Raw genomic sequence first — 27,208 nt, 5'->3', positions numbered from 1 at the left:
CGATAAAAACGCTTTACAATAAACCGATATTCAAAATTCAATAAAAGCTTTTTACTTTCTCTAAATAACGAATCACTTATTTAAGGTGCATATAACTGTCATTTTGTCACCAAAAAATGAATTCAATGAAAATTGCTCTATTATCATAAATTTCAGTAATAACACCAGTATTTAATTATTTCAAACACCTTCTTTTTTTCTTTTTCTTTTTTTTTTTTTTTTTTTTTTTTTTTTTTTTTTTTTTTTTTACCTCTGACAGTTCAGTTCAGTTTATTTCGCTCAAACCATGGAATGGTACATGAGGTACATGAAACATATTTACATATATACAGTAATAGGGGTCAAACAGATGAAAAATCTGGAGAACAGACAATGTTATTGATTTTCAAAATAAGCACACACAGCTTTCTTAGATATAACGAATCTTTAGAAGACATGAGTTCACAAATTTTTTAGTGTTTGGGGCAGAATAATATTCTATATATCTTTAAAAAAAAAATTCATCTCCTTGGTTACAGGTGCATTATGTACAAAAACGTCCACTCCTTTCATTATCACTCAGTCTGCCTACTTCAACGGGAAGGTGATGGTTTGTACTTCTAAATTTAACAAAGATTTTTCGTAACTTTCTTGGTAATAATGTTAAATATTCCTCACAGAATACTCCCTTTGAAGCCCTAGACATATCTTCATTTTTGTAAAACTTGATCTCGTAGATTTTGGTTAACAGTTGTCTTAGTCCGCATAGAGTGTTCCGTGCTCGTACCAAATGTTTGAGAGGCCACACTTGTCTAAAATACTTTTCAAAAATAAGATCATGGATTTCCACAAAGCAGGCACATGGATGTGTAATTTTGCCGATCAAATGATCATTGTTTTGCAAGACAGTGCGCAATTATTCGATTATCTAACGTATAGTTTTATTAGGTTTTCTCTTGAGTTTGCACAAAATATTTTTTTAATTAGTTATCAATATATATTCTTGTGTCATTGAGAGATTTTGAGGGGAAAAAATGGTTGACATCATTTTCACAGCTAATGCCCCTTTTATAATGTGAATAATTCTGCACATTCAATTCAACTCAACTGCGAGTGCATACTGTCATACATGCTCTAGATCAACGATGCAATCAAGCAAGAAGTCGGAGTATTGTGGACTTTTAAAATTCCAAGTACCTTTTGTCAATACATAACACATGAACACATATTTCCTTGTGAGGAGTCCGAGTAAAAATACATACTTCATGATAGACCGCCTCAAAAATGGCAGATGGTGATATTTCGAAAAGTTATAGGAATTGGAACACTACGGACTTCAACCTGAGTAATTCCAGCGCTTATTCCACGGTAAATATTGCAGTGTTCTCTCTGTAGTTTTGAAACCAGGAAGTGGCAGGTCGCTTCCATTTAAGTCGATATGCAGAAACATGCTTATTGATTGTTTTTTGTTTTTTACATGCCTATTTCAAAGTTAATGTTAATTATTGATCATTTTTCAACTCTTTTTATACATTCTGAAGATATACAATTTTCAAACTGTCGGTTTTCAATTACAGTATCATTATTAATTCAATATTTTTTGCATGAAAATACTACATATAGTATTTAAATGCTGCCAGATATATTTTCAATCTGTGAAACAAACATACATACATGTATATGGATTGTATTTACATATAGGACTAGCAAATAATTAGAGGGTTGTTGATATGAGAGAGGTTATATCATTTGTGACACATGTTGGAAAAGAGTGACTAATTAAAAACAATACACTATGTAAAAGTACACTATTGTCTTGAATTGTTGAGTTCAGGGCTATGGTTTACCAGGGAAATATCAATATACTTAACTGTGGATAGGTTTCTGACTGCCTGGAAATTCATCAAATCTTAGAAAGGTCGATTTTCATTCAAGCACCTCTCTCTCTCTCTCTCTCTCTCTCTCTCTCTCTCTCTCTCTCTCTCTCTCTCTCTCTGTATGTGTATGGCCGACAGAAAGATACCTATACGGATATAATTCAAATTGTTTAGAAGAATTCTTACACAAGTACAATATGACAATATAGGAAAACCTAGTTATCTTCATGCTAGTCACATGTACAAAAAGCATATGTCTGTGTATCTTTCCGGTTGAGATGAAATGCGGTTACGTACGGAGTATTGTGATTGATGCTAAACAGTAGCTACTTAATTTGTAACGTTTGACATTTGCAACCGGAGATTGTACATGATAGTTCATTATTAGTCCTGAGATTTGGAAATATCCCCACCCCCTTTTTATTGGGAAAATGTATAGTATACTCCCTATCCAGGGACATGACATTATGAGAGAAGCACATGACATAATGAGAGAAGTACATGACATAATGAGAAAAGCACATGACATAATGAGAGAAGCACATGGCATAATGATGTATACACATCACTAAATAACAAAAGAACACCAGGAGACAGTTAAGGCGTTCCATACAGGAGATCATACATCTCGATATTTGGTCTCATTCTTTGACTAGATACAACATTTTAAGTTGATTAAATGGCAATAACGTACGTGTAAACCGTTAACAGCGCCATACATTAACATGTATATTTATGTTTTATCCAGTAAGTCTGATATAGATAGATAGATATACGATATTTCAAATGTATTTTGGTACCAATCGCTATAATATACATTTTTATCTACCTTATATATATATATAGAGAGAGAGAGAGAGAGAGAGAGAGAGAGAGAGAGAGAGAGAGAGAGAGAGAGAGAGAGAGATATAGATAGATAGATAGATAGATAGATAGATAGATATAGATAAGGTAGATAAAAAAAACTTGTAACATGTATGACGGATATTAGTGCGTCTCTCCACATCAAATACTGATTTTAATATCCTCCATTCTGAATTTGCCTAGCACTCCCTTAATCAAAACAGATTAAGTCATTTAGAATAAATGCTTGATTCAGTCATTTTCCGACTTCCACCATTGTAGTTCTAATTGATATTCAAAATAGTTGTTAAATCAAAATTAAAATAAATTCCTAATGGTTTAAAGTTTGATGCCCGTTGAAAATTCATTTCGTTCATTATTTAGCGCATCATTTGAATATTCGTCGCCCATTTCTCTATATATCTACCTTCACGCATCTCTCTCTCTCTCTCTCTCTCTCTCTCTCTCTCTCTCTCTCTTTATCTCTATATCTATGTCTCTCTCTCTCTTTTCAAAAATGGCGTAGAGTGACAAATACTAAAAGAATTGGAACACTGTAGATTCAAACTTAAGGAGTCCCAGCATTATTCCACATTCAATTCAGACCAGGAAGTCGTTTGCTTCCATTTAAAGCTCTTTCCCAATCGCTGTACAGAGGCATACTCATTGACTTAAATCTTGTTATGGGTGCCAAGTATTTGTTTTGAGGGTTATTGACATTTAATGATATTGCGATTTATTCTTTGTTAAGGAGAACACGTACATAGAAATACGAATACTCCCAATCATTCACACTGTAACGAGGGTCCCACGGGCCAAATCGCTCAATACTCCCAATCATTCACACTGTAACGAGGGTCCCACGGGCCAAATCGCTCACCTGAGTCACCATCGCCCTGTTGTTATGATCTTTAGAATATTTTTTTTCCATTCATTATTCCCATGAAAATTTTTGACCCGATATTGTAGCCCAAGCTTAGCCCCAAAGGGACATGACATAACCGAACTTGACTTCATACAAGAAGTGGATGTCTGAATACAAATACGACTTACATGATATTCTGTTCTGTATCAAAAATCACAGTATCAAATGAAACTAGATACTAGTAATCAGCTACTAGTAACTGCCTACTTAAAAAGAGAAATGTTGGCTACTAGTAGCTAGCTACATGAACCAGAAAAAGTTAGCTACTAGTAACCAGCTACTAAAAGTAAGAAGAGTTAGCTACTAGTAGCCAGCTACTATAAGCTATAAAGGTTACAATCACTGATAGCCAGCTACCAGATAAAGGTTACTGGGTTTGAAAATTACGAAAATTATTATCTATCAGGTTTATTTCTAAAGATGTCGAAGAATCATATGAAATTCCAAACTTCACGCTCAATTTTCCCCAATTACTCAACTTTGCAAACTACGAGTAAACTTTCCCAACTGTTTACTTTGAAAATGATACGGATTGAATTCAGACCTTCAGTCATTTGATATACCGTCCATTCTGAGATATCAGCTACTTTTACAATTTGATTCGAGTTACCCCGAAATTACATTTGTGTGAATACCATAAGGAACTTTGTGTTTGATATCTGACGACTTTACGACTATACACATGACAAGAAGTGATATAGGGTGTCTTGATATACCACCAATTGCAGATATCTATCTTAAGGAGATCAGCTTCTTATGCACTTTCATTAGAGAAACCCGGTACAATAGAATTTTAAGATCTGCGTGAATACGTTAAGGAACTCTGTGTTTATATTTGATATCTGAATAATTTACGATGATACGTATGACGAGTAGTGATATTAGGTATATTGATGTGTCATCAATTTTCAGATATCACGCTTAAGGAAATCAGCTACTTATACATTTTGGTTTGAGGTGTGTACAATGAAATTTCAACGTTTGCTTGAATACCTTAAGAACTATGTGTTCATATTAGATATCTGACTAAACGACCATATACTGTACATAATGAGAAGTGATATTACGCATTTTGATATACAATCAATTTCAGACATTACGTTTTAGCTACTTGTACCTTTTGATTCAACGAACACAAGTATTTCTATGTGTGCGTGAATATCACAGGGAAGTCTGTGATTATCGTAGATATCAGACTAATTTACGATGATTTATATGGCAAGGAGTGATATTAGGTATCTAGATATGCCATCAATTTTCAGATATCACGCTTATGGAAGTCTGCTACTTGGACAATGAGTGATATTGCGTATCTTTACATGCCATAATTTTTCATTTATCACGCTTATATAATGAAATCAAATATTTACACTGTTTGAATGAAGGTACACTCTGACCCAACATTTCATTTTCACACCCCCCCCCCCAAACCCTAAAGGAACCACATGTATGTGCTTGTGTTATTCATGGCCCCATGCTGAAGCTAGCGCAATCTAATTAAAATCGGATCCTAAAATACGCTCACAATCGCTACAATACGTTACGCAGAGTATATGGCGCGGATCTAAGAAGTCTGATTTTCATAAGATTGCTGAAGCTAGCAGTCACTAACCAGCAGTCGCTAAGGAAAATCATCAAAGAACTGATAGTACTGGGAAAAAAAATATATTGAATTTGAAACCTGTTTTAAAAGAATATTTGAATTAAATTCATGTTTTGTTTATGTTTTGTTTTTTATTTGTTTTTTGTTTTTGTTTTCGTTTTTTGTTTAAAGTTTCAAAATTTTTATTTATGAAACAAGACAAAACATATGCAATTATACAAAACAGATAAAATACATGTATAAGATACAATGTGTTTAGGATATGGTTGTTATTTTACCATGAAATCAAAATAGATACAATATATGTCAAAAAATTGTAGCTATTAATTTACATATGAATTATTTGTTGATTTATTTATTTCAAGATTTCCACCAGTGACGGAATGATACAACACTGCGTATGAAACATATTTGTCATAGTGTGTGTATAGTCAAGATAAGTTTTTTTTTTCAAAAACGCCACGCTGTCACAATAAGTCCAAACATATCACGACAGTTCATATCCGACTCATTGGACATCTCTATTAGAGGACAGGACCCTCTGAATAGTGACTTTAGATATGACACAAGTACATATAGTACACAGATATACACATGTATATATACATATGCACATATGCATGTATACACATAGTAACAGTAGTAACAATGTTTGAATTTTATATGTTAAAAATTTTGATATAAAGGATATCATAGTATAACAATATAGCTTGGATGCAAAATTTTGAAAAAGTTTCGGTTCTTTGGTTTTATATAAAAGCCTGAGCATTTGACAGTGCGATCTCAAGTATTCCTTGATGGAACGAATTACAAAATCACTTGTTTTATCAACCTGTACAACTCTACAATACAGCTTACATTTATAAATTCTAAATGCAATAAAAGAGAGAAAGTAGTTATATATCTTTAACAATTCAGTATTATCTAAATAAAACCCCAACAGCAATATGTTTCTTAGTTATTGTGAAATTAATACAGACACTTGTGATCTTCCATATTCATGTTTGAATTTTTTAAAAATATATAAAACGTAACACGCATAAGTAACTAACTGTAGTCCACAGGGGAGATTACACATGAATAATGAATTCAATTGATATCAGTGATTGTTACTGAAACGAGAGAGAGAGAGAGAGAGAGAGAGAGAGAGAGAGAGAGAGCATAGGCGTAGCATGGGTTCGAATATTACCGAGGCAGGGGGTCTGGCTATCGACATTTTAACAATGTAAAAGGTGGATTTTTTTTTACCGAGGCAGTTGCCTCGGTTGCCTCAATGGAAGCTACGCCACTGGAGAGAGAGAGAGAGAGAGAGAGAGAGAGAGAGAGAGAGAGAGAGAGAGAGAGAGAGAGAGAGAGAGAGCATATTGTGTACTAACACAATATAAATGTAGTTGCAGACTTTCTAAGCGTCCAAAAGATCTCTCTCTCTCTCTCGATCTCTCTCTCTCTCCGATTTAGAAAAAAAAAATTCCGTGATTTACCTTTTACATTGTAGAATAGCCAGGACTATTCAGACGCTATTCTACCGAAAACCCGGCCGATATCACCGGTAAGTACATGTTCTCTGTGTTGGTTTTAGAACTTTTAAATAGACTTAGACCCCCCCCCCCCCCGATGCATTAAATATTCTGTTGGGCAGGTGCCCTGGGGTCACCCCGAAACCTTATTTCATAATTGTTGAAATATATCTAAACCAATTGAGGTGATGACTCCATAACCATGTGTATTCCTGCTGCACATGTCAAAATGGAATGAGAGATCCCGTGGGGATCCGGGTTAAATTAGGTCCTCAGTACCCCTTGCTTGTCGAAAGAGATGCCGGTGAAGGGCAGCAAAATTTGGGCCTATGCTCGGCGCTTATGGCCATTGAGCAGGGAGGTATCTTTATCGTGTCACACCTGCTGTGACATGGAACCTCGGTTTTTGCGGTCTCATCCGAAGGATCGCCCAATTTAGTCACCTCTTACGACAAGCACAATCTGACCAATATAGGTCTGTACTTTAGTCAGATTGCGACAAGCAAGGCCGGGGTACTGGGGACCTATTCTAACCCGGATCCCCGGGAGTGGGGTACTGGGGACCTCTTCTAACCCGGAATTGTTAGCTGGTAAATCGTTAGTGTCCACACTTCACTATTACACACCTGATAATAAAATGAAAAGACAAACAATTTACTAAATTGCATTATAGCGCACCGTGGGAGATGATACCTTTATCTATTTTGAGTACATATAGGCCACAACAACACATAATATAAAGCGATCATAAACACATACTCGTAATACTTATATTATTTTCAAAATATTATATTGTGCTTCTCTCGCCGCCCAGGAAAAACCATTGATAAAAACCACAAAGTTTATGAAAAACTATGGAAACCCGTGTGTGTGTCTGCGAGGTAAACAAAATAAATGGTGGACCCTCATTTTTACAAAAAAAAAGAAATTGCATTTTAATTCAAATATAACTAACATTAAAAACTTGACTTGCTCAAGAAGAGCGCGCGCTAGAAAGTAATCAAAGTACTGAAAGTATTGAAAAGCGCTAAGCCGACTTCATGAATTCTGTATGTAATGTTAATGAGCAGGAACAACATTAAAAAAAGGTTTATGCATTATTTTTTATTTTCGCATAACTAAGTAGTACATTTTCTGTAAGAAAATAACAAATATGGATTGGAAACAATGTCCTGAAACTTTTCAACACGTTGAAATATAAATTTTATATGATGTTGTTAAAACAATGGTCACTATGATAATTTTGATCCCACACTAAACTAAAACCCTGTCCTTGGATCATGAAATTTACAATTTTGGTAAAGGACACTTGTTCTTATTAAATATCTATAATCAGAATTTAGTATCAATAGCATTACCACCGCTGCGGTGGTCCAGACGTAAAGTGTTCGCTCTGTATGCGGGCGGTCGGGGTTCGAATCCCGGTCGCGACAAACCTAGTTCGTTAAACAGGTACTGACATTTCCATCACCAAACTCTCGGCATCAGGTGTGAATGTCACGGGTCCTCGGAGATGGCCTTTAAAACGGATGGGACATCACAGTAGGTATGGCACGCTAAAGAACCCTCACTGATCAATGGCCGTAAGCGCCGAGCATAGGCCTAAATCTGAAGCCCTTCACCGGTCTTGGTGACGTCTCCATATGAATTAAAAATTATTGAGAAGAACGTTAAACAAGATGCAATCAATCAATAGCATTTAAGGCTATGTTATTCAAATATTTGACAAATGAACACTTTATACCCTGTTTAGCTCCCACCCATCTTCCCAAGGCAAGGGTTTCTGATCCGCTCTGCTCCGGTCCCTGGATCATTAAATGCTCTACATGACTATGCATTTTTTTCTCTCTTACAGATGTGATGTTATAGAGAAGAACATTTTTGGTAGAAAATGTGAAAACAGTTGTAATGGTAGCTTTCGGTATAAAGTGTTCAATTGTTATTACACAACTAACTTACTGTTGTGTTCCAGTTAAATAGTGTATGAAATATTTTTAGAATACAACTGAAATGAAACAAACCAATAGTTTGATACATATATGTAAGTCACTTATAATAGAAAGGAACAAACAAACTGGACAAAAAAGAAAATTACACATAACCACATACACTAACAAATGCCACATGTCAAAACACACCAATAATGCAGGATTATGAAACGCTTTACATCCATTTCATTACCTTACCAGAAATCATTTAAATACACACATAAACATGCATCTGTATGACTTGTACTACAGAATCCAGTGCATAATTATCTGTAAATAGCAATCAAACCATGAAAGTGGAATTATTTTTTGTAATCAATAATGAAGTTATTTTCAATTCAAAATCAGGTTGGAGAGAATCTGAATCCAAATAAGTCCGATAAATACATGTATAACTGAAAACAAAATGTAGGAAGTTATTTAGAAAAGATGTTCATCATACATGTGCAATATTACTTTGAAACTGAATACTGCGTCATCAACAAGAGTGGAGATAGCTCATTTTTAACATGAAAGTTAGTGCAAGAGGATATACTAATTCAAATATGATGATGAATTAGACTAACGTATAAGCATGGATTTACATTTAGCAATTGTAGTGATTGTTTGTTATACGTAAATCTAAAAAAAAAAAACCTCTGTACTCATCAACTTGTGTGTATTACACTTCTTGTGTAAAAGCTCATATTCATATTGCAAAGGAGACTCATCCGTTTGTCTGAATGAGACATAATACACATTGCTATTGTTTTAATTTTATAAAACAGTTCTTTATATGAAAATGCTAATAACCTTAGCAAAAAACCATAAGATTCGAAGCTTGTGTAGGAGTTCTAATATGAAGAGAGAAAAAAACGTAACAGAAGTGACTCAATAAATATGCAAGATTTACAACATGTAAATGTAGCTAAATGAGAATCCCAAACTAGGCACTGAAAAGTTACAAAAGTAATTTTCAAACGGTAATGTTCTAGAAATAATGAAGAGGCATCTCACCAAAAAACTAAATGCATCTTTTTTATATGAAAAGATCGTTCAGCGAAAACAAAATGTGGGGACAGGGAACAACGACAGTACATCCATGCCCCTCCCCCTTCTTCACAATCTGTACGTTCGGAAATACATGTAGCATATGCATGTCATTGTCAATTGTTTGTTTGAAGTACGAAAAAATTGAAAACACGATTACTTTTCGTTGTATGTAAAACTTGTACGGTACCAATTTTGATGCACCAGATGCACATTTCGACAAATAATGTCTCTTCAGTGATGCTCAACCGAAATGTTTGAAATCCGAAATACTAGTAACTATTAAGTTTTAGAGCTAAATATAGCCAAAAACAGCGTGCCAAAAAAGTGGAGCCAAATTCGTCCAAGGATAAGAGCTATGCATGAGGGAGATGTAGCGTGCTGTGGACCGCAAACCATTTCATTCATGCTTGACACAATGGCAATGTTTATCTAACACTTGTTCTAAACATATGTATTTCAGTATACAGCCCTCGTAAAATTCCACGCGGTGTTTTGAATACTTGAAACCGGAGTATTGTCTTCCATAATATAATATAATATAATATAATACATGTTTAATGTTGTACCTTTTATCTTTTCCTTGCCCCAAGACTATTATTTTTAGTCTCATTTTTGAAACTAAATCACGAAATCAAATTTGATTGTGTTGACGATGATTCTGAAGAATATCTTGGTCGTTTAGAAATAATAAAGTAAGCTTAAGTTACACCGTTGCATCCTATAAATTTCTGCATGACCGACTTACATATATGATCGGGGAAGGTGTAAGCAGTTACGCAATATCATCCTTCTGAGACACCGATCTCTGTCCTTCGCTGTCAAAGCATAATCGTGCACAAATTCTTTCTCGTTCACAATGGACGCGGATCAGTTAATTTTTTTTACTGTGTTGCACACATTTTTGCTGCGTCGGGCAATTACTGAGTCGGAACAACAGCCAAAACACACGTGGAAAACCCTCCTGACTAGTGTATAGCTTAATGACGTGGCTTCTAATTATAGATTGCATCATGTAAATTGATTTTCCTGGCCTCTAAGCGCCATGCGAAGGTAACAATGCAAGGTATCACACCGGTAATTATTTTCACTATATATTACTATAGAGGAAAAAAAATTCATTAAAAATCAGTTTACAGAATTGATGCCGAATAACGCAGTCAGAAATGTTCTATGTTCTATGTTACTGCCGACACCAGAAAAACAACACCCTACGCGGCATTTTCGAAAATAAATTACCCGCAAACAAGACTACCCTCAAATCCACGTGTTTTTCACATGTGTGTAAACAGCCGGAGCACACCTCAGGAAGTAGCCTCAGCTACCAACAGCAAATAGTTCCTTTGTATACACTTGGTTATTTCTACAAATTACACAAAATTTCCTAATCAGGGGTGCAAAAATTAAGAGAAAAGAAGAAGAGGAAATGAGAAAAATCGCGCAGGGAAAAAAATATTTCTTTAAATATATGGAACTACAATTGACTAAGTTCATTTTGATTGGACAATTACCGGTGTGATACCTGCAAAGGCACCCTAGCTAAAACGGTTTCATATACATATTCTTATTCAATTTTAGATTTTGAATCACTTTAATTATTACAGACGCAGATTCAAATGGGAATTTTAACTGAAGAATGACCTGCATCTGTGTCTCACTTTCCCCAAGAATGAGGACAAAATATCACCCTTTTTATACATATTTTATTCACTGTTCAACGAACTATATTTCCGGGGGGGGGGGGGGGATGCAACTGCAGATATGAATGTTATCCCCGTGCTAGATCGGTTGCAAAATTACGACTACTTTAAACACGACTTGTTGACTACAGCGATGCATAAATTCGCCTATAGGTGGCGATAAACCGGAAACATGATGACGAAAGCAAAATTCAACTGGCGGCAACAAGCGCTTAAGCTACGCTTAACGCTTAAAAATGCAGCCCCGTGATCCTCAATCGAACACGTAATAATCATATACTTAAATCTCATTGGTCATTACTATTTAAACTTTTCAAATTAACCCCAATACACTTCCGCTATATTAAAAATCTAAATATGTCGTTAGGACAAATATTTCTCGCTATACTATCGTAACGCGTATATTCAATTCAATAGTCATGGTAAGTACGGAGAAGGTGAGTACGCCCGTCTCGCTGGGCCCCGTCTCTAATGGTTAATGGTCCAGTACACTGGGGTTCGATACAGGATATCTATATTTTAAAGGAGGTCCCAAACAGGGTAAAGGTGCGTTCTATTTACTCCAATGTGAATCGAGTAAAAATATATAAAAAGATATTAATAGAATTGAATGAACGTATCGCGAGGAAGGGACGGGTTTTCCCCAAGAAAATGTCAATTTATTGTTTATGTTGTTGGGTAATTTCAGTGTTTGTGTTGTTGGGTAATTTCAGTGTTTCACATAATTTCTCTCTTGACGTAATATAACCTTTATAAATCCGACAATTTTTGGTATAAGAATATTGTTAGTATTCAGTGCTTCTTATCAAATCATTACAGAGTGGAGTTGACTTTTCACAAAGAAGCACCGCCTCTTCAAAACCTTACACGCCCGGTTTGTTTCTTGATCCCAATAAAGTAAGTGTGTTGATAATCATTTGATTAAGGTTTTTGATTCGTAATAAATATTTCAATTATAATACTAAGAACCTTACGTTGAATGTAACGTTTGGATGTTTTCAGTTACAAAAAGAAGAAAATATTCGTCCCCATGGAAACGGAACAGTGGGTTTTATCAAGGACCGTGAGGAAATAACATTGTCCAATTCCTATGAGCCATCTTTAAGAACTACGATCGACGATACGGTAATGGCGACCCGGTACAATACATGCATGTCAAATAATTACCTCCCATGGTTAGAAAGACAGTAAGAAAACCCTGTGAATATTTTCCATTTTTAGAATTGTAAATCGGAAGACGGTGAAGATGATGAGTCGAAAAACACGAAAGAAACGTGCCTCAAGGAGGTGAATAACATTACCATTATTAAATGAATCATTTTTAGTAAATGAAAACTTATTTCAACGTCTTTCACTCAACCCAGCTTACAACGTAAATCAACGCAAGTTTTAGAATGCATTTATAAGACCTTCTAGAGTAATATATACAACATTGATGCTCTTCCTTTCTATTTCAGAGGGTCAAACTTTTAGTTTTCTTGTCCACCATGGCGATGGGAGTAATTGCAGTGATTGTACTGATCTCACAGTATAGCAATCCGCCGCCAAAACCGCAAAGACGTAAGTTAGTGTGCACAAATAGTGTGTACAGTATTTTCAAATGTTTGAAATTGGATTGTAAAAGGTGAAGATAACGAACAGTGATCAATCTCATAGCTCCTATATTATTCTTTTTCTTTTTTGTACGTATATTAATTACATAAGTCTTGTAAGCATTTATTACTGATAATCCTCATCTACTATAATCTTTTGTAGTCAGTTTTTGTTCTGCTATCTTTTTATGTATAGCCCGGTGCTCTTTACTTGATAGCATGTGAGCTCCTCTAAGTTTGTCCAAGTTCCAGGGCAAGCTAAGGGGGCAATATTATCAACTTCCTCTATAAACGTGTTGGGTGTCGGCCACACTGTACATTCTTGAGTAAATCTGGCGCCAGCACCCATGGTTCGGCTGATCCTATCACACCACCTCCCGAGATAGACACTTCCTCGTCTCAGGCGTTGATAATGCTTGTCATCGCTCTCCATTCCTCAGCATAAGTGTGTCACATGATATACAAAGTCCTCCAACTCCCTATTCAAATGGTTGGGACACGGGATGACGGAGACAACGGGGACCTGGGCAGCGTTAGTCAAGGAAACTTTGGTCTCATGTTTCTCCCCGGGACGTCCGAACGTAATGGGGACCGTCTGCTTTCCCATGGTCATAGTACCATGCTAAAGGTCCAAACGAGCTTTCTGCTGGTGCAGAAAAGCTATGCCTAACAAAACCTGCTCATGCAATGAAACCACATACAAGTCGACACTGTACTTCGCATCTCCTAAGCGTACTCCCACGGGACCAATAATGAACCAACTCACCCGCCTACACCAGGGTAACGTGTTCCTTAATGGTGGCTTGGGGCCGAGCTCCTTATAAAACCGGGTGGACAGATCACTAATCTCTGTACCTGTGACTACCACTGTCTGTAGTCGCACTTGGACTACTATCTCGATAATAAAACCGGTGGTCGGGCGTATCTGCTCGATGGACACAGGCGGATCTTCATGGGGTCCTTCAGCATGGAGACAGGGCATGTCCTCTGTCCCCTCCTCATCGGGGCCACAAACCACCTCCAGCCCATCTTCCCCCTTGGGCTGCAAAAGTTCCTGCACCGTTGCTGGCTCCGGCATTCTCAGGACGCTTGTTGTCTACCCGCCTCCTTTTTCTGAACAGGCCAGTCTTCCTGATCCGACAAGTCCCCCCAAATACTCCTGAGAGTCCTTCCCGTTCCCAGTACAAAGTCCTGGTAGTTCAGGCACCACGATTTCCTCGGGGAACTTGAATCCACCCGGAACACATTGATCATCCCTGGGAGAGTTCTCGTACCTGCCTTCCTCCAATCCGATAACCAAGTCCTCAGAATCCCCCTCCTCTGGTGCCTCCTGGAACCAAACCTGGAGTGTGCCCCTTCTGGAGTGGCCAATCTAAGAAAGTGGACGTTTGTGTTCTCTTCCTGACTGATTCTTCCCTGTGCGTCCACCAATGTTCGATGCGCAAATTCCCGGCCTAGCCAGGGAACGTTTTGGCGTTGGCATCCTCATCTCCCGCTTTGTAGGCCTTTCTATGGTCAATGGCGAACTGGTCTTGGTTCCCGTCTACGTGGTTCGATATATATGGGCAGGCTTCCTGGTTCTCCTTAAGTCTCACCTTTGTCCCTTGACTTTTGTTCGCTTCTGCTTTTCCCCGCAGCTTCGGATAGTCGCTCTTGAAGTGGCCCAGAGTTCCGTACTTGAAACAGCCTGCTGGCTTCCGGTTGCTACTTGATGGTGGCGAGGGGTCTCCAAGGAGAGGGGCTCGCCCTCGTAGTATCTTCTCCAATTCTTCAAGTCCTTGGCACACATCCCGCAACTCCTGGTCAGAATGTTGGGTCTCATCCTGTGTCACCTACCTCACACCCCTTTTGGGCTTGGAAGACTTGGTCTGCGCAAATGGTGGTAATATCGCATTCTATCCAATGAAAAGCAGAACTGGTCATGTTGTTCCACGTCAGCTCACTCTTGGCTGCTGGCCAGGCGAACGAACTTGTGTAAGGACTTCCAGCTTTACTTGCCATTATACCGCAAATCTTTGTACTAGGGTATGTTTTTACCATGCAGAGGCCATCGACAGCTCACCCGCACGAGAGTACTGGGGGAACTGGAAAGGGGTGAGACACTGGGGCTAGCCCCTGGGCAGAATGCCCAGAGAATTGAATGTACCGTGTCATTCTTGTTCACCTAACTGGGGTTGAATGTGGGGTACTCTACCCCCTCATCCCCCAGCCAGGGTAGACGGGGGCCCCTGCTGTTGATAGGAAGGAGTCATCGTGGTGGGGTGGGGCATAATTGTGCTAGCATAACCACCAGTCATGGGAAGCACCGAAGGTTACGTGTGGGGACATTCCCCCCACTAAAGCTGGAGGCCCTGTAAGATCATAATCCTGACGGGGCTGGGGGGGGGGGGGGCTGGCGAGTCCCGTAGGTAACCGCCAGCTCCGAGAATGGGGCAAATGGGGATACGGTCCAGGATTAGGACGCAGCGGGCGCAAACCCAAGCCCCCGTGAAAAAACCCCGACTAAGCTGGCCTAGGGCCTGGTCATGAACCCATGAACGAAGGGTTGGGGCCGGTCTACTTGACACTGGGGTGAAGGGAGTGGGTATAATGTTCCGGGAGATTCCCAGAGCTGGGTACATAATCACCCCCTGACTTGAGTAGGCTTCACCGGGACATTAGGCATATCTGACCCCTCACGGGGAACAAGAAATCCTCCTCCCACCTATCCCAATCACTAGAGCTTCGGGTGTCATGTCCAGAACCTTTCTTGGGTGAATCTAGTCCCATCCAATTCTCCGGGGAGTCACACTTGCGACGTATATCCCAATGTAAGCTATCACCCTCCCTATAGCCGAACTGGGGGCCAGTAAACATCACTTACCCGTCTGAGGCACCCCTAAACCTCCCATCTCCACCATCGAACAGGATGGCAAGGACGGAGTTAAATAGCGTTCGCCACCGCCCAGGGATGAGATAACGGCTCTAACCCGGGGCCTTTCATGCCGAAGGCTGTTCCACACCCTGGGTCATCATGTACGGCTTCCTCTTCAGGCTGATCGTCAAGGCCAATGTATCGCATGCTCGGGAGAAGCTATCCATGGCAATCTTCCTCTGTGTGTGGCAACTGCTGCATCATCAGCAAAGACCATATTCCTGATTAGCAACTCACGGACCTTGTCTTAGTTTTCAGGCGGGACAGGAACAGCTTCCCGTTTGACCTGGTATGGAGGAAGATGCCCTCTGTAGAATGTCCAAAGGCGTACTTCAGCATGAGGGCAAAGAAAATGCCGAAGAGGGTCGGTGCAAGCATGCAGCCTTGCTTAAAGCCGCTGCGGATGTTGAAGGAGTCAGATGATTAACCGTTGAACTGAACGACTCCTTTGATGTCGAGATGGAAGGACTGGATCATGCTGATGAGATTGAGTGGATATCCTATCTTTCCCAAAATCTGGAACAGACCATATCGGCTGACAAGATCGAAGGCTTTCGTCAGGTCGATGAAGGCCACCTAAAGGGCCTGTCGCTGCTTTCTGCATTTTTCTTGTAACTGGTGCAAAGAGAAGACCATGTCGATGGTGGAGCGCTCCGACCTGAAGTCGCACTATGATTCGGGATACATCCGGTCAGCGATTTTTGCAGTCTGTTTAGCATCACGCGGGCGATGCTAAGGAGTGAGATTCCACGATAGTTGCAGTCACTCCTGTCTCCTTTGTTTTTGTACAGTGTGACAATATTGTAGTCCCTCATGTCCTATGGTACTGCTCCCTCTTCCCAGCACTGGTATAGTAGCTTGTGCAGCTGACCTAAAAGGACTCCCTTTGCGATCTTGATAACCTCAGGGAGTATCTCATCAGATCCTGGTGCTTCCCCTGTAGGCAGTCTGTCTATCGCCCTACTGAGTTCCGTCACACTAGGTGACTCATCCAGCTCATCCATGGACATCGTTCATATAAAAGACCAAGTGTAAATGGTGTCACGTTTGATTCACTTTTACCTTACGTCAACAGACAATTACCTCCAGATCATATTCGTATAAAACTTTACTCTGTTCCATTGTTACATACGTTATTTGAAGAAGCTACAAACATTTCGGTTGAGCATCACTGAAGAGACATTATTTGTCGAAATGCGCACCTGGTGCATCAAAATTGGTACCGTATAAGTTTTACATTATGACCCCTGGGTCGAGGCCTCTGCTGGTGGATTGTTAGTCCCCGAGGGTCTCTACAGCCCAGTAGCTAAGTACTTCGTTACTAGCTTGAAAATACGGATGTATATTTAATTGCTGTTATAAAATTTAGAAATTCATTTCAAAATTAAGGATTATCTCCCTCATGCATAGTTCTTATCCTTGGACGAATTCGGCTCCACTTTTTTGGCACGCTGTTTTTGGCTATATTTAGCTCTAAAGCTTCATAGTTATTTCGGATTTCAAACATTTCGGTTGAGCATCACTGAAGAGACATTATTTGTCGAAATGCGCATCTGGTGCATCAAAATTGGTACCGTATAAGTTTTACACAGCTAGTCTATACTTGGATTTTTCAACACCTGAATATAGACTGAACTCTATGATTATGGATGTTGCCAATCACAGTCTCTTTAAACCACCACGGGTCATGGCTGAAATTCATTTTAAATCATGCCGTCAGTTCCTTAAGCTCAAATTTACAAACAGAGGAATAGATGCCGTCAACATAAGCAACATTCTTCGTCATAAAAAAGTTCAATCGTGAATTCCAGCTTATTTCAAGTTTAAGTCCACATCCAAAAATCGTAAGCCCACTCCGTGCATGTACTTTCAATATCACGCACACATGTCATTCTACTTCCGATTGTGTGGCCTATCAAATGATTGAAAAATCGTAGTTCCGACGAAGAAAAGAAAGTTGAATGTGTAAACACAGGTGCTTACACTTCCACTGAGTAAATGGGTCAGTTACATGGCATGAATGACTCGGGTACAATGAATGAAAATGTCTCAGTTACTCATAGAACTAGTGAACGAGTCACGTTGAATGAGTGAATGAGTCAGTTACACTGTTATAAGGTAGGGATTACTCAATTTCAACGAATGAAGGCCTACAACGAGTAAATTTCTTAGTTACATCGAGTAAATGACTCATATCGTATATTGAATGAACGGTTTATTATTGATTTAGTTACAATGAATGGATAACTGAGTTACAGTGATTTACAACGAGTGAGGGCTCTGTTGAATGAATGACTCAGTTACAACAATGTAATCATGTTAGTGGCTTAGTGACAAATGAAAGTACAATCTCATTCAGCGCGCTTGTCATTTTGTACATGATGTAGAATCTTTTCAACAGCACAGGAGAAGTTGAATGTACATTACCATCCTACATCGTTCATAGTTTCAGAGAGAGGGGAGGGAAGGAGAAAGAGAGAGGGAGAAAGAGAGAGAGATGGAGGGAGAAAAAGAGAGGGGAGGGAAGGAGACAGAGGGGAGGGAGGGAGAAAGTGAGAGAGGAGGGAGGGAGAAAGAGAGAGAGGAGGGAGGGAGAAAGAGAGAGAGGAGGGGAAAAGAGAGAGAGGAGGGGAAAAGAGAGAGAGGAGGGAGGGAGGGAGAGAGGGAGAGAGAGAGGGGGAGAGAGAGGAGGGAGAGAGAGGGGAGGGAGGGAGAAAGAGAGAGGGGAGGGGAGATGGAGGGAGAGAGAGAGGAGGGAGGGAGAAAGAGGAGGGAGAAAGAGAGAGGGGGAGAGGAAGGAGGGAGGGGAAAGAGAGAGAGGAGGGAGGGAGAAAGAGAGAGGAGGGAGGGGAGATGGAGGGAGGGAGAGAGAGAGAGAGATTTAGAGAGAGATTTTTGTAGTTTTTTCAAACTATTCTTCGTATCTAATTCATGATATGTGTAGCTGAATGTATATTTGTTTTTGTAGAGGTATTCCCAGACGAGTTCGGTAAGTTTATTTCAAACGATTTATACTTTATACTGAAATGTTCATTCTAGATATCGGTCGCCTTATTCCTTTAGATGAGATACTGGTAAGTGGTAGTTCCTATTTGTTACCAGTATTAGCAAAGATTTCCAAAACGAAATCAAACCAATCATTTGTTTATAATTAATCGTTTGATATTGGCGTGATGAAAACAAGATATGTTATTGATAATACTCATTTTTATTTCAAATTTTGTAGACTGTAACTTACAAACCAGGAGCAATCTTAGAACTGGAAAGCTGAAATTTAACACATCAATAGTGATTGCCTGTGCGTATCCAAACGATGTGACCATCAACAAGTCATCTTTGATCATGGAATTCAAGCCGAAGTATTACATTGTTCACGCACAAGATAAAATAGAAATAAACACTACTCTTCAAACAAATAGGTCTCGTGAAGGACGATGGGAAATTCGAATTTCTTCCCAGCTGATTGAATTTCATGGAGATCCCGTGAAATGTGGTGGGGATGGACAATACAGCCTGATATTACATACCTCAAATAAACGTTACTCCAGTGAGGTGAACATCGAAATTGAGAGTAAGTAGATATTTTAGACATGCATAAAACTCGTTATCATCAGAAGTACATGTATGTTGATATATGGATTCAGGGATGTCTTGTTTGTTGGTTTTGTGAGGGTATTTAAAAGCAGTGGAAGTAAAAGGTCTTTTGCATAATCCGCCAAGTCGAAAAGGCTGAGCGATGCTGCGATTGGTATATTACAGTGGATCTTTAAACATAAAATTATTTGTCAGGAGCCTGCCTCGATTTAAAACTCATCATACGCAGAATATGCTCTAGCGTATCAATCAGTTGAGACATCGTTTGCCTTTACTTCAATGCTAATTAAAAAGCAACCACATACAAAGCAAATGTGGAAGAGTTCGTGGTTTCTTTTATTTTGAGTTCACTGGGATATTTCGAAGTGATGTACATGTATGGACGACAGTGAATATTGTAAATATATAGTGTAATATATATGTATATATACCCGTAGTTGAACTTACGACATGCGGAACCAAATCTCCTAACAGCGTGTGACCAGCGCTCTAGACCGCTAGATCATTTAGGCAAGTCAAACATTTTGCTATCAATGTCGATGAAATTCTCGTCACGCTGTCACACGCTACATGGTCAGTGAAATTGGAAACGGGATACAGTTATTTCTCATGTATATCATTTAATAATATTACTATATTATGTACAAATACATTATAATATATAATGTATATGATACATGTACATTTAATATCAATATCATTTAAAGTAATTATGTCATTACACATATATAATTATCATTATAATATAATTATATTATTAATTCATATATATTATATAATTATATTTCATATCAAATAATAATATATATTATAAAATGATAATTAGTTAATAGATATTTAATACCCACAACATTTCACGGTATCATTAAAATAAATTGTTATCGTTGCTTTTCAAATTCCACTGGAGAGCCGTAAGGCGAAACCTCTTTGGAATAAATGTGAAATCTTCGAATGGATTTTGATATATGAAAGGTGAATATAACGAACAGTGATCAATCTCATAACTCCTATAAGCAATGCAAAACAGAGAGTTGAGCAAACACGGACCCCTGGATATACCAGAGGTGGGATCAGGTGCCTAGGAGGAGTAGGTATCCCCTGTCGACCGGTCACACTCGCCGTGAGCCATATATCTTAATCAGGTAAACGGAGTTATCCGTAGTCAAAATCAGTGTGCCAGGAACGGCACACTGAATCGACAGACAGACAGCATTTGACCCAATGATAGGTTGTATTGGCAAACTAGATCGTTATAGAAACCATAAAATTTGTGAAATACTGATTTTAAACGCGACTGTTGGAACCACTCCTGCACCATCAACTTGTTTGTTAGTAGCCTGCTTCGATTTAAAAACTTACCATACGCAGAACAAGCTCTTGCGTATCGAATCAGTTGAGAGATGTAAACACCATATGCAGGTGATAATGGAATATTGCTACATGAATATGGGAAGTTGACGATGGAGAAGTTGAAATGATCCCATTTGTCATAAAGTTGAATTGTTATTTGCCGTTAATATCTACTTTCAATAAATTATCTAAGAATGAAGCAGAAGTGGATGACTGTGGTGTCTTTTATTTCAAGTTCACTGGAATATATTGAATCGACATATGAATGAAAATTATTATTGTGAATAGATAATACATCGTCGAATATCTAAATGTCGAACTGAAGGCCACAGCAAGAGATTTTGTCTTCTCACGTAGAAGTTTTTGAATAAATTCTGCTTCATAGGAATATAAAAACAGGTCAGCCAACAAAGGAGCACAATTCGTGCCCATGGGAATTCCAACAGACTTCTGGAAGACCTGATCACCAAAGATCACAACGATATTGTTAATGAGGAACTCCAGCATATTTTTTATTTCAACTTTCGAGTACTTGTGCGTGGAATCAGAGTGGCGTTTAACAAAGTAATTTTTTGGATGACTGATCACTAGAGAGGAATATTTGCGTTTTTCATTTTTGTTGAAGAAGCAACTGTCTATGATGTCAAAAAGTCTAGTCTTTAATTTATCGTGAGGAATGGTCGTGTAAAGAGTTGAAAATCATACGTTTTGATGTTGTTGATTTGAGAAAAGTTTTGTGATTTTAAGTTTACTAAAAGTTCTTTAAAATTTTTTAGAATCCACGTTTGATTTATATCACTTCTGGGATATGTAGTCGCACAATACGTTTGAAGTTTCTCCTTCACAGCTGTTAATATTTTCGTGAGGAGCAAAGATAGGGGCTTGGCAGAGCACTTGCTGGATCCAGCAATGTATCTTTGTAAGGGTTTTTATGAAGTTTAGGAATCCAGTATCGGTACAATAACATATATGGCGCTTTTATATGTGATTAATGTATGCTTTATAACATAGATCGGGAGGTATATAGTTTTTGGTCTGTATTTCTTTCTGTCTGACACAGATATGTCTATCTGTTTGTGTAAAAATGAATCTTGATTCGTGAGAGATAGTAGTCTCATATTTGCACAATGAGTAGGTCTACTAAAAAGCTTGGTTTGGATTGTCTCGGGCATCACGGTCAAAAGGTGTGACTACTGTTACTAAAAATATAAAGTTAGTTTTTCAGCAGGTACATGAAAAAGGTCTGGAATTAAATGTTAACATTATTTATTTTTATTGGACTTTATTTCTTTTATGTAGGTGAAAATTCGGATGTTCAGCTAGAAGTGGGACAAGCAGAGGATGATGGGAATTACAAAATCACGTGTTCCTCTACTAGCGACTGTGCGCCTGCGCCCATCACTTTACTGGGAACACTGGGAAATAAAGTTGTCCCCCTCTATGGTGTAAATTTCACTTGTATAATCAGCTACAACGACTATGATGGGTGGTCTGTCAGCTGTGATGGAAGTATCCCCAAAAGTGTTGTGAGTAGCATCGATGAGATCACGTGTCGCCCGATACTTAAAGACCAAACCGAGGCTAACCAAACCGAGGCTAAAGTTTCTAAAGATGTACTTCTCTGCAGAGATGATAAAGGTTTGTATAGAAAACATACATAAGAATAAATTATGGATCTCCTTGAAATAAGAATAACTTTTCCTTGTATATTCATTTCTGAATGTAGAAATCTTCAATGTACTCAACTTGAGTTTATCACATGTTCATGCTTTGAGTCACTACAGCGTGGGACTAGTTGTTTATCATAAAAAATCCATGTTGTACCTTTCTATATACATTTTTATACAATTATTGAATTTTCATGAGGTCTAGTTGTGACTATACGGACTTGGTCAGGTAACGATGGACACCAGCCTACGGCCGCGGTCAATCAATACTTGACCAGGTCCCTATAGCCACTAGTAGACAGAAACTGCTTTATCAAATGATCAACAATTTTACACGTGTTGTCACGAAAAAATGAATTCATATCTTTTCAACAATTTTTTTTAAAAATTGTAGTTGATAGTGATTTGACCATAGTAATGTTTGGTACAGTCATTTATAAACCTCCCAAAAATAAATATTGAGGTACACTGGAAAAAGATTGCCTGGACCAGTCAGAAAGCTTAAAAATTCCTGATCATTTAGTAAAGTCAATTAAGATTTATTAATCAGGCGCAATATTTAGTATGAAGTATGCTTTTATATATACAGGTTGCACTTTTGTATGCCCTCGGCAAAACCAGGACAAATACTATACGGACCCTCGTTTCTGTAATATATTCCATCGATGTGTGAACGAGCGACTTTATACGGCACCATGTGGCAGAGGAACGTACTTCTCCAGTAAGACATGTGTCTGTAGCCATATTGACGACGTCATAAACGATGGTAGTTGCAATGCAAGTGGACTAAGGCTCAGGGCAGCCAACAGCAAAGTGTTGTGTGACGATTCAAACAGTGGTTGATAAGAACGATTTTTAATGTTTAAAAATAACTAATCCAAAATAAAGACGGAGAACATTTAGTGTTAGTAACTCTTTACCTTAGAGGAATATTTAGAGGAATAGAGGAATATTTAATGGTGATGAAATTGAACCAGAACGTTATATAAGATACTTAGGTGCATATTTGGATGAAACTCTCAATTTTAAGAAACATATAAAAAGGAAACGCCGAACAGCTATGATCAATTATCTTAGGATTAAAAGTATTCGCAAATATTTGACAAAGGAAGCTACAGAAATGTTGGTTTTATCTTTAGTAATTTCTCATTTGGACTATTGTAATGTGATTTTATACGGCATAGCACAGACTGAAATATGTAAAATGCAAAGAATCCAAAACATGGGTGCGAAACTGGTATTAAATCGTAAGAAATTTGACAGCTCTAGGGATGCTCTCATTGACCTACATTGGTTACCTATCGATTCTAGAATATCATTTAAATTATTGACCTTCATGTATAAGTGTCATGTGGGCGAAGCGCCATTGTATTTAACAGAACTTTTAACGAAACAGGTACCAAATAAAAAGTTGCGCTCCGCTCAATCTTCTGAGAGTTGCTACATTGTTCCTTTTAACAGACGTAAAACTTTCAGTGATAGAAGTTTCGGAACCATTGGTCCGAGACTGTGGAACAGTTTACCGGCTGAAATAAGACAGTCCAAATCTTTACACACTTTTAAAGCCAAATTGAAAACACATTTGTTTAGACAGTTTTAATGTACTTGTTTTTAGTTTAGTATATGTAGAGTGTGTTTGCATGTATATGATATATTGTTTATTCTTTAAAAGCTTTTTATATTATACATGTACAACACCATTGAATACTTTGTGTAAAATTAGGCGTTAAATCAAATAAAAACAGTTTCAGTTTCAGTTTCAGGAATATTTACATTCTAATTTTATATAAAATACTAAAAATCTCGATTATGGTCTCAAGGATTCAGCATGGTGTCTTGCGTTGACATCATAATACAAATCTAGCCAATTACATGTATGCACATGTATGTACAAGAAAGCCCTCCCACTTATTTCGTGGCTGTTGGAGCTTTAGTATCCCGATTTCTCTATACTGTACAGGCGACACGTCAGACTTGAGATGCTTCATTAACACAGGTAGTGAGACTTTCCTTCCCAAACATCCGATATCAGGGAATCACCGGTCAGACATCCGGTATTAGAAGGAATCACCGGTCAGACATCCGGTATTAGAGGGAATCACCGGTCAAACCATCCAGTATTAAAGGGAATCACCGGTCAAACATCCGGTATTAGAGGGAATCACCGGTCAAACCATCCAGTATTAGAGGGAATCACCGGTCAAACATCCGGTATTAGAAGGAATCACCGGTCAAACATCCGGTATTAAAAGGAATCACCGGTCAAACATCCGGTATTAGAAGGAATTACCGGTCAAACATCCGGTATTAGAATGAATCACCGATCAAACATCCGGTATTAGAGGAAATAACCGGTCAAACATCCGATATTTGAAGGAATAACCGGTCAAATATCCGGTATTAGAAGGAACCACCGGTCAAACATCCGGTATTAGAAGGAATCACCGGTCAAACATCCGGTATTAGAGGAAATAACCGGTCAAACATCCGATATTAGAAGGAATCACCGGTCAAACATCCGGTATTAGAAGGAATCACCGGTCAAACATCCGGTATTAGAAGGAATCACCGGTCAAGCATCCGGTATTAGAGGGAATAACCGGTCAAACATCCGGTATTAGAAGGAATTACCGGTCAAACATCCGGTATTAGAATGAATCACCGATCAAACATCCGGTATTAGAGGAAATAACCGGTCAAACATCCGGTATTTGAAGGAATAACCGGTCAAATATCCGGTATTAGAAGGAACCACCGGTCAAACATCCGGTATTAGAAGGAATCACCGGTCAAACATTCGGTATTAGAGGGAATAACCGGTCAAACATCCGGTATTTGAAGGAATAACCGGTCAAATATCCGGTATTAGAAGGAACCACCGGTCAAACATCCGGTATTAGAAGGAATCACCGGTCAAACATTCGGTATTAGAGGGAATCACCGGTCAAACATCCGATATTAGAGGGAATCACCGGTCAAACATCCGATATTAGAAGGAATCACCGGTCAAACATCCGGTATTAGAAGGAATCACCGGTCAAGCATCCGGTATTAGAGGGAATAACCGGTCAAACATCCGGTATTAGAAGGAATTACCGGTCAAACATCCGATATTAGAAGGAATCACCGATCAAACATCTGATATCAGAGGGAATCACGGGCCTTTCGGATATTATATTACATACAAACTAGCTGCAATAATGTAGCCCTATCCAATTTTTTTTTTATTCTGACGTTTTCGGGGTAGGGTTACAATTCCATAGGATCTCCGTAATGGTACAAAATAATTTTATGAATAACCGATAATAAACTCTGTGTATTAGTCCCAAATGTTGTTTACACCAAAAGGAGTACCAACTTTGTGCTCGGGCATGTCTAATAAAGGTGTTTTTCATTAAATATAATGTACAGCATGCAAAATTCTTCGTCTGCTCCGCCATGCTTGTTATCGTGAGATCTCGTAGGTGGATCTAATGAAAGCCTAAACATTGACAATCAGCGCGAAAATGTAGTTACTCGAGCCACTTCGACAAAGAAAGGAAAATCATATTGTTGCAGAAAGAATTTACACTCTGCTGTTCGGTTTTTAACTTGATATTTAATTCAAACCTTTTCAATACCGACGAAATGGCTTTCGCCTCCATACTTGTCCATTGATGTAAACATTACCTTATATGGCATATGCAAATGACTTTCCATCGGAAGTTGAAACTTCAGTAGATCAAACATGGCGCACAAATATGAATCGAGGAATTGGAATTTATCGAAATTGTTGAAAACGGTAGAATAGAGCCTCACAAATCTAAAGTTGAAGGTTGTAAATTTATATATTGACTAAGAAACATAGAATATCATTTTATTTACGTAAAGAAAGTCAGGAAATGTTTAGAATGAGCGCATTTGCACCATTACGGAGATCCTAAGGAGTTGTAGCCCTCTCCCTAAAAAAAAAAAAAAAAAAAAAAAATCAGAGAGGGCTACATTATTGCAGCTTGTGTTACGGTAAGCGTCGACACTAGAAAGAACCTTCACTGCTTCGGTTTTGAGAACAAACGGGACGTAAAACAACATAGGAACAAAGAAATAGCCACAGACAGTTGTAGGAAATTTACAAAGATACATGGTCATTGAAAATGGAAACAGGATACAGTTCTCTCCCTTTCTCTCATAGTGATGAAGTGTGTAAATAGTAAACCAGAAGTGATCAGATAGGTTACACGAGGAATATGTTTTGGTTCCAGCTGACAAAGCTTGAAAAAACATTGTCTTTATTTGTAAGGCTCAGTTTTACAACTGTATTTTAACAAACTTGCCTTTTCAATAGACGAAATTCTTCAAAACCATGCTTCAGTTTTAGACACATCAATATGCTGATTACCAAAAATAAAAAAAATAAGAAACTCGTGTGGTATCAGTAGGGTAGCGGCTCGCTAGGAATTTATTATTCGTTACAAATGTAAACATATCACACTTTTTCAACAAGAATGATGGTTATCAAAAATAAAACAAAAGATACATAGGTCTCATTACTGTAAAACCCTCCACCGCTGTGTCTGGGGAGAGCCCGTGAGAACGCCTGATTGTCCCTCAGGACTCATCTACAGTCAACAGAATTTTGTGTGTGTGTACC

General features: G+C 38.3%; 1 protein-coding gene across 3 annotated transcripts; it reads left to right on the top strand.

Moving 5' to 3' along the window:
• The first annotated feature begins 1,101 nt into the window (after positions 1 to 1,101).
• On the top strand, positions 1,102 to 24,340 carry LOC125658432 (uncharacterized). 3 transcript variants are annotated; one of them, XM_056148747.1, is made up of 11 exons: positions 1,144 to 1,347; positions 5,593 to 5,625; positions 6,723 to 6,776; positions 12,281 to 12,358; positions 12,464 to 12,586; positions 12,683 to 12,748; positions 12,919 to 13,021; positions 18,936 to 18,956; positions 19,194 to 19,538; positions 22,211 to 22,549; positions 23,168 to 24,340. In XM_056148747.1, the coding sequence occupies exons 1-11, from the start codon at positions 1,264 to 1,266 to the stop codon at positions 23,419 to 23,421; spliced, it is 1,500 nt and encodes a 499-aa protein (XP_056004722.1). In that variant the 5' UTR covers positions 1,144 to 1,263; the 3' UTR covers positions 23,422 to 24,340. The 3 variants fall into 3 exon arrangements, with proteins under 3 accessions (XP_056004723.1, XP_056004722.1, XP_056004724.1); XM_056148748.1 differs by lacking the exon at positions 5,593 to 5,625 and having other exon boundaries at positions 1,102 to 1,347; XM_056148749.1 differs by lacking the exon at positions 1,144 to 1,347 and having other exon boundaries at positions 5,613 to 5,648.
• The last annotated feature ends 2,868 nt before the right edge of the window (positions 24,341 to 27,208 follow it).

This window comes from Ostrea edulis, chromosome 9 (assembly GCF_947568905.1).
Source record: "Ostrea edulis chromosome 9, xbOstEdul1.1, whole genome shotgun sequence".
Lineage (NCBI taxonomy): Eukaryota > Metazoa > Mollusca > Bivalvia > Ostreida > Ostreidae > Ostrea > Ostrea edulis.
The sequence above is the reverse complement of the archived record's forward strand: the minus strand, read 5'-3'. Positions and strand labels throughout refer to the sequence as shown.

Excerpts from the sequence above, each read along its gene's own strand:
- LOC125658432 (XM_056148747.1), top strand. The coding sequence starts at position 1,264 with ATGGCAGATGGTGATATTTCGAAAAGTTATAGGAATTGGAACACTACG. Across the intron at positions 6,777-12,280 it reads AAACCCGGCCGATATCACCG|AGTGGAGTTGACTTTTCACA; the intron begins GTAAGTACATGT and ends AAATCATTACAG. Across the intron at positions 12,749-12,918 it reads AAGAAACGTGCCTCAAGGAG|AGGGTCAAACTTTTAGTTTT; the intron begins GTGAATAACATT and ends TTTCTATTTCAG.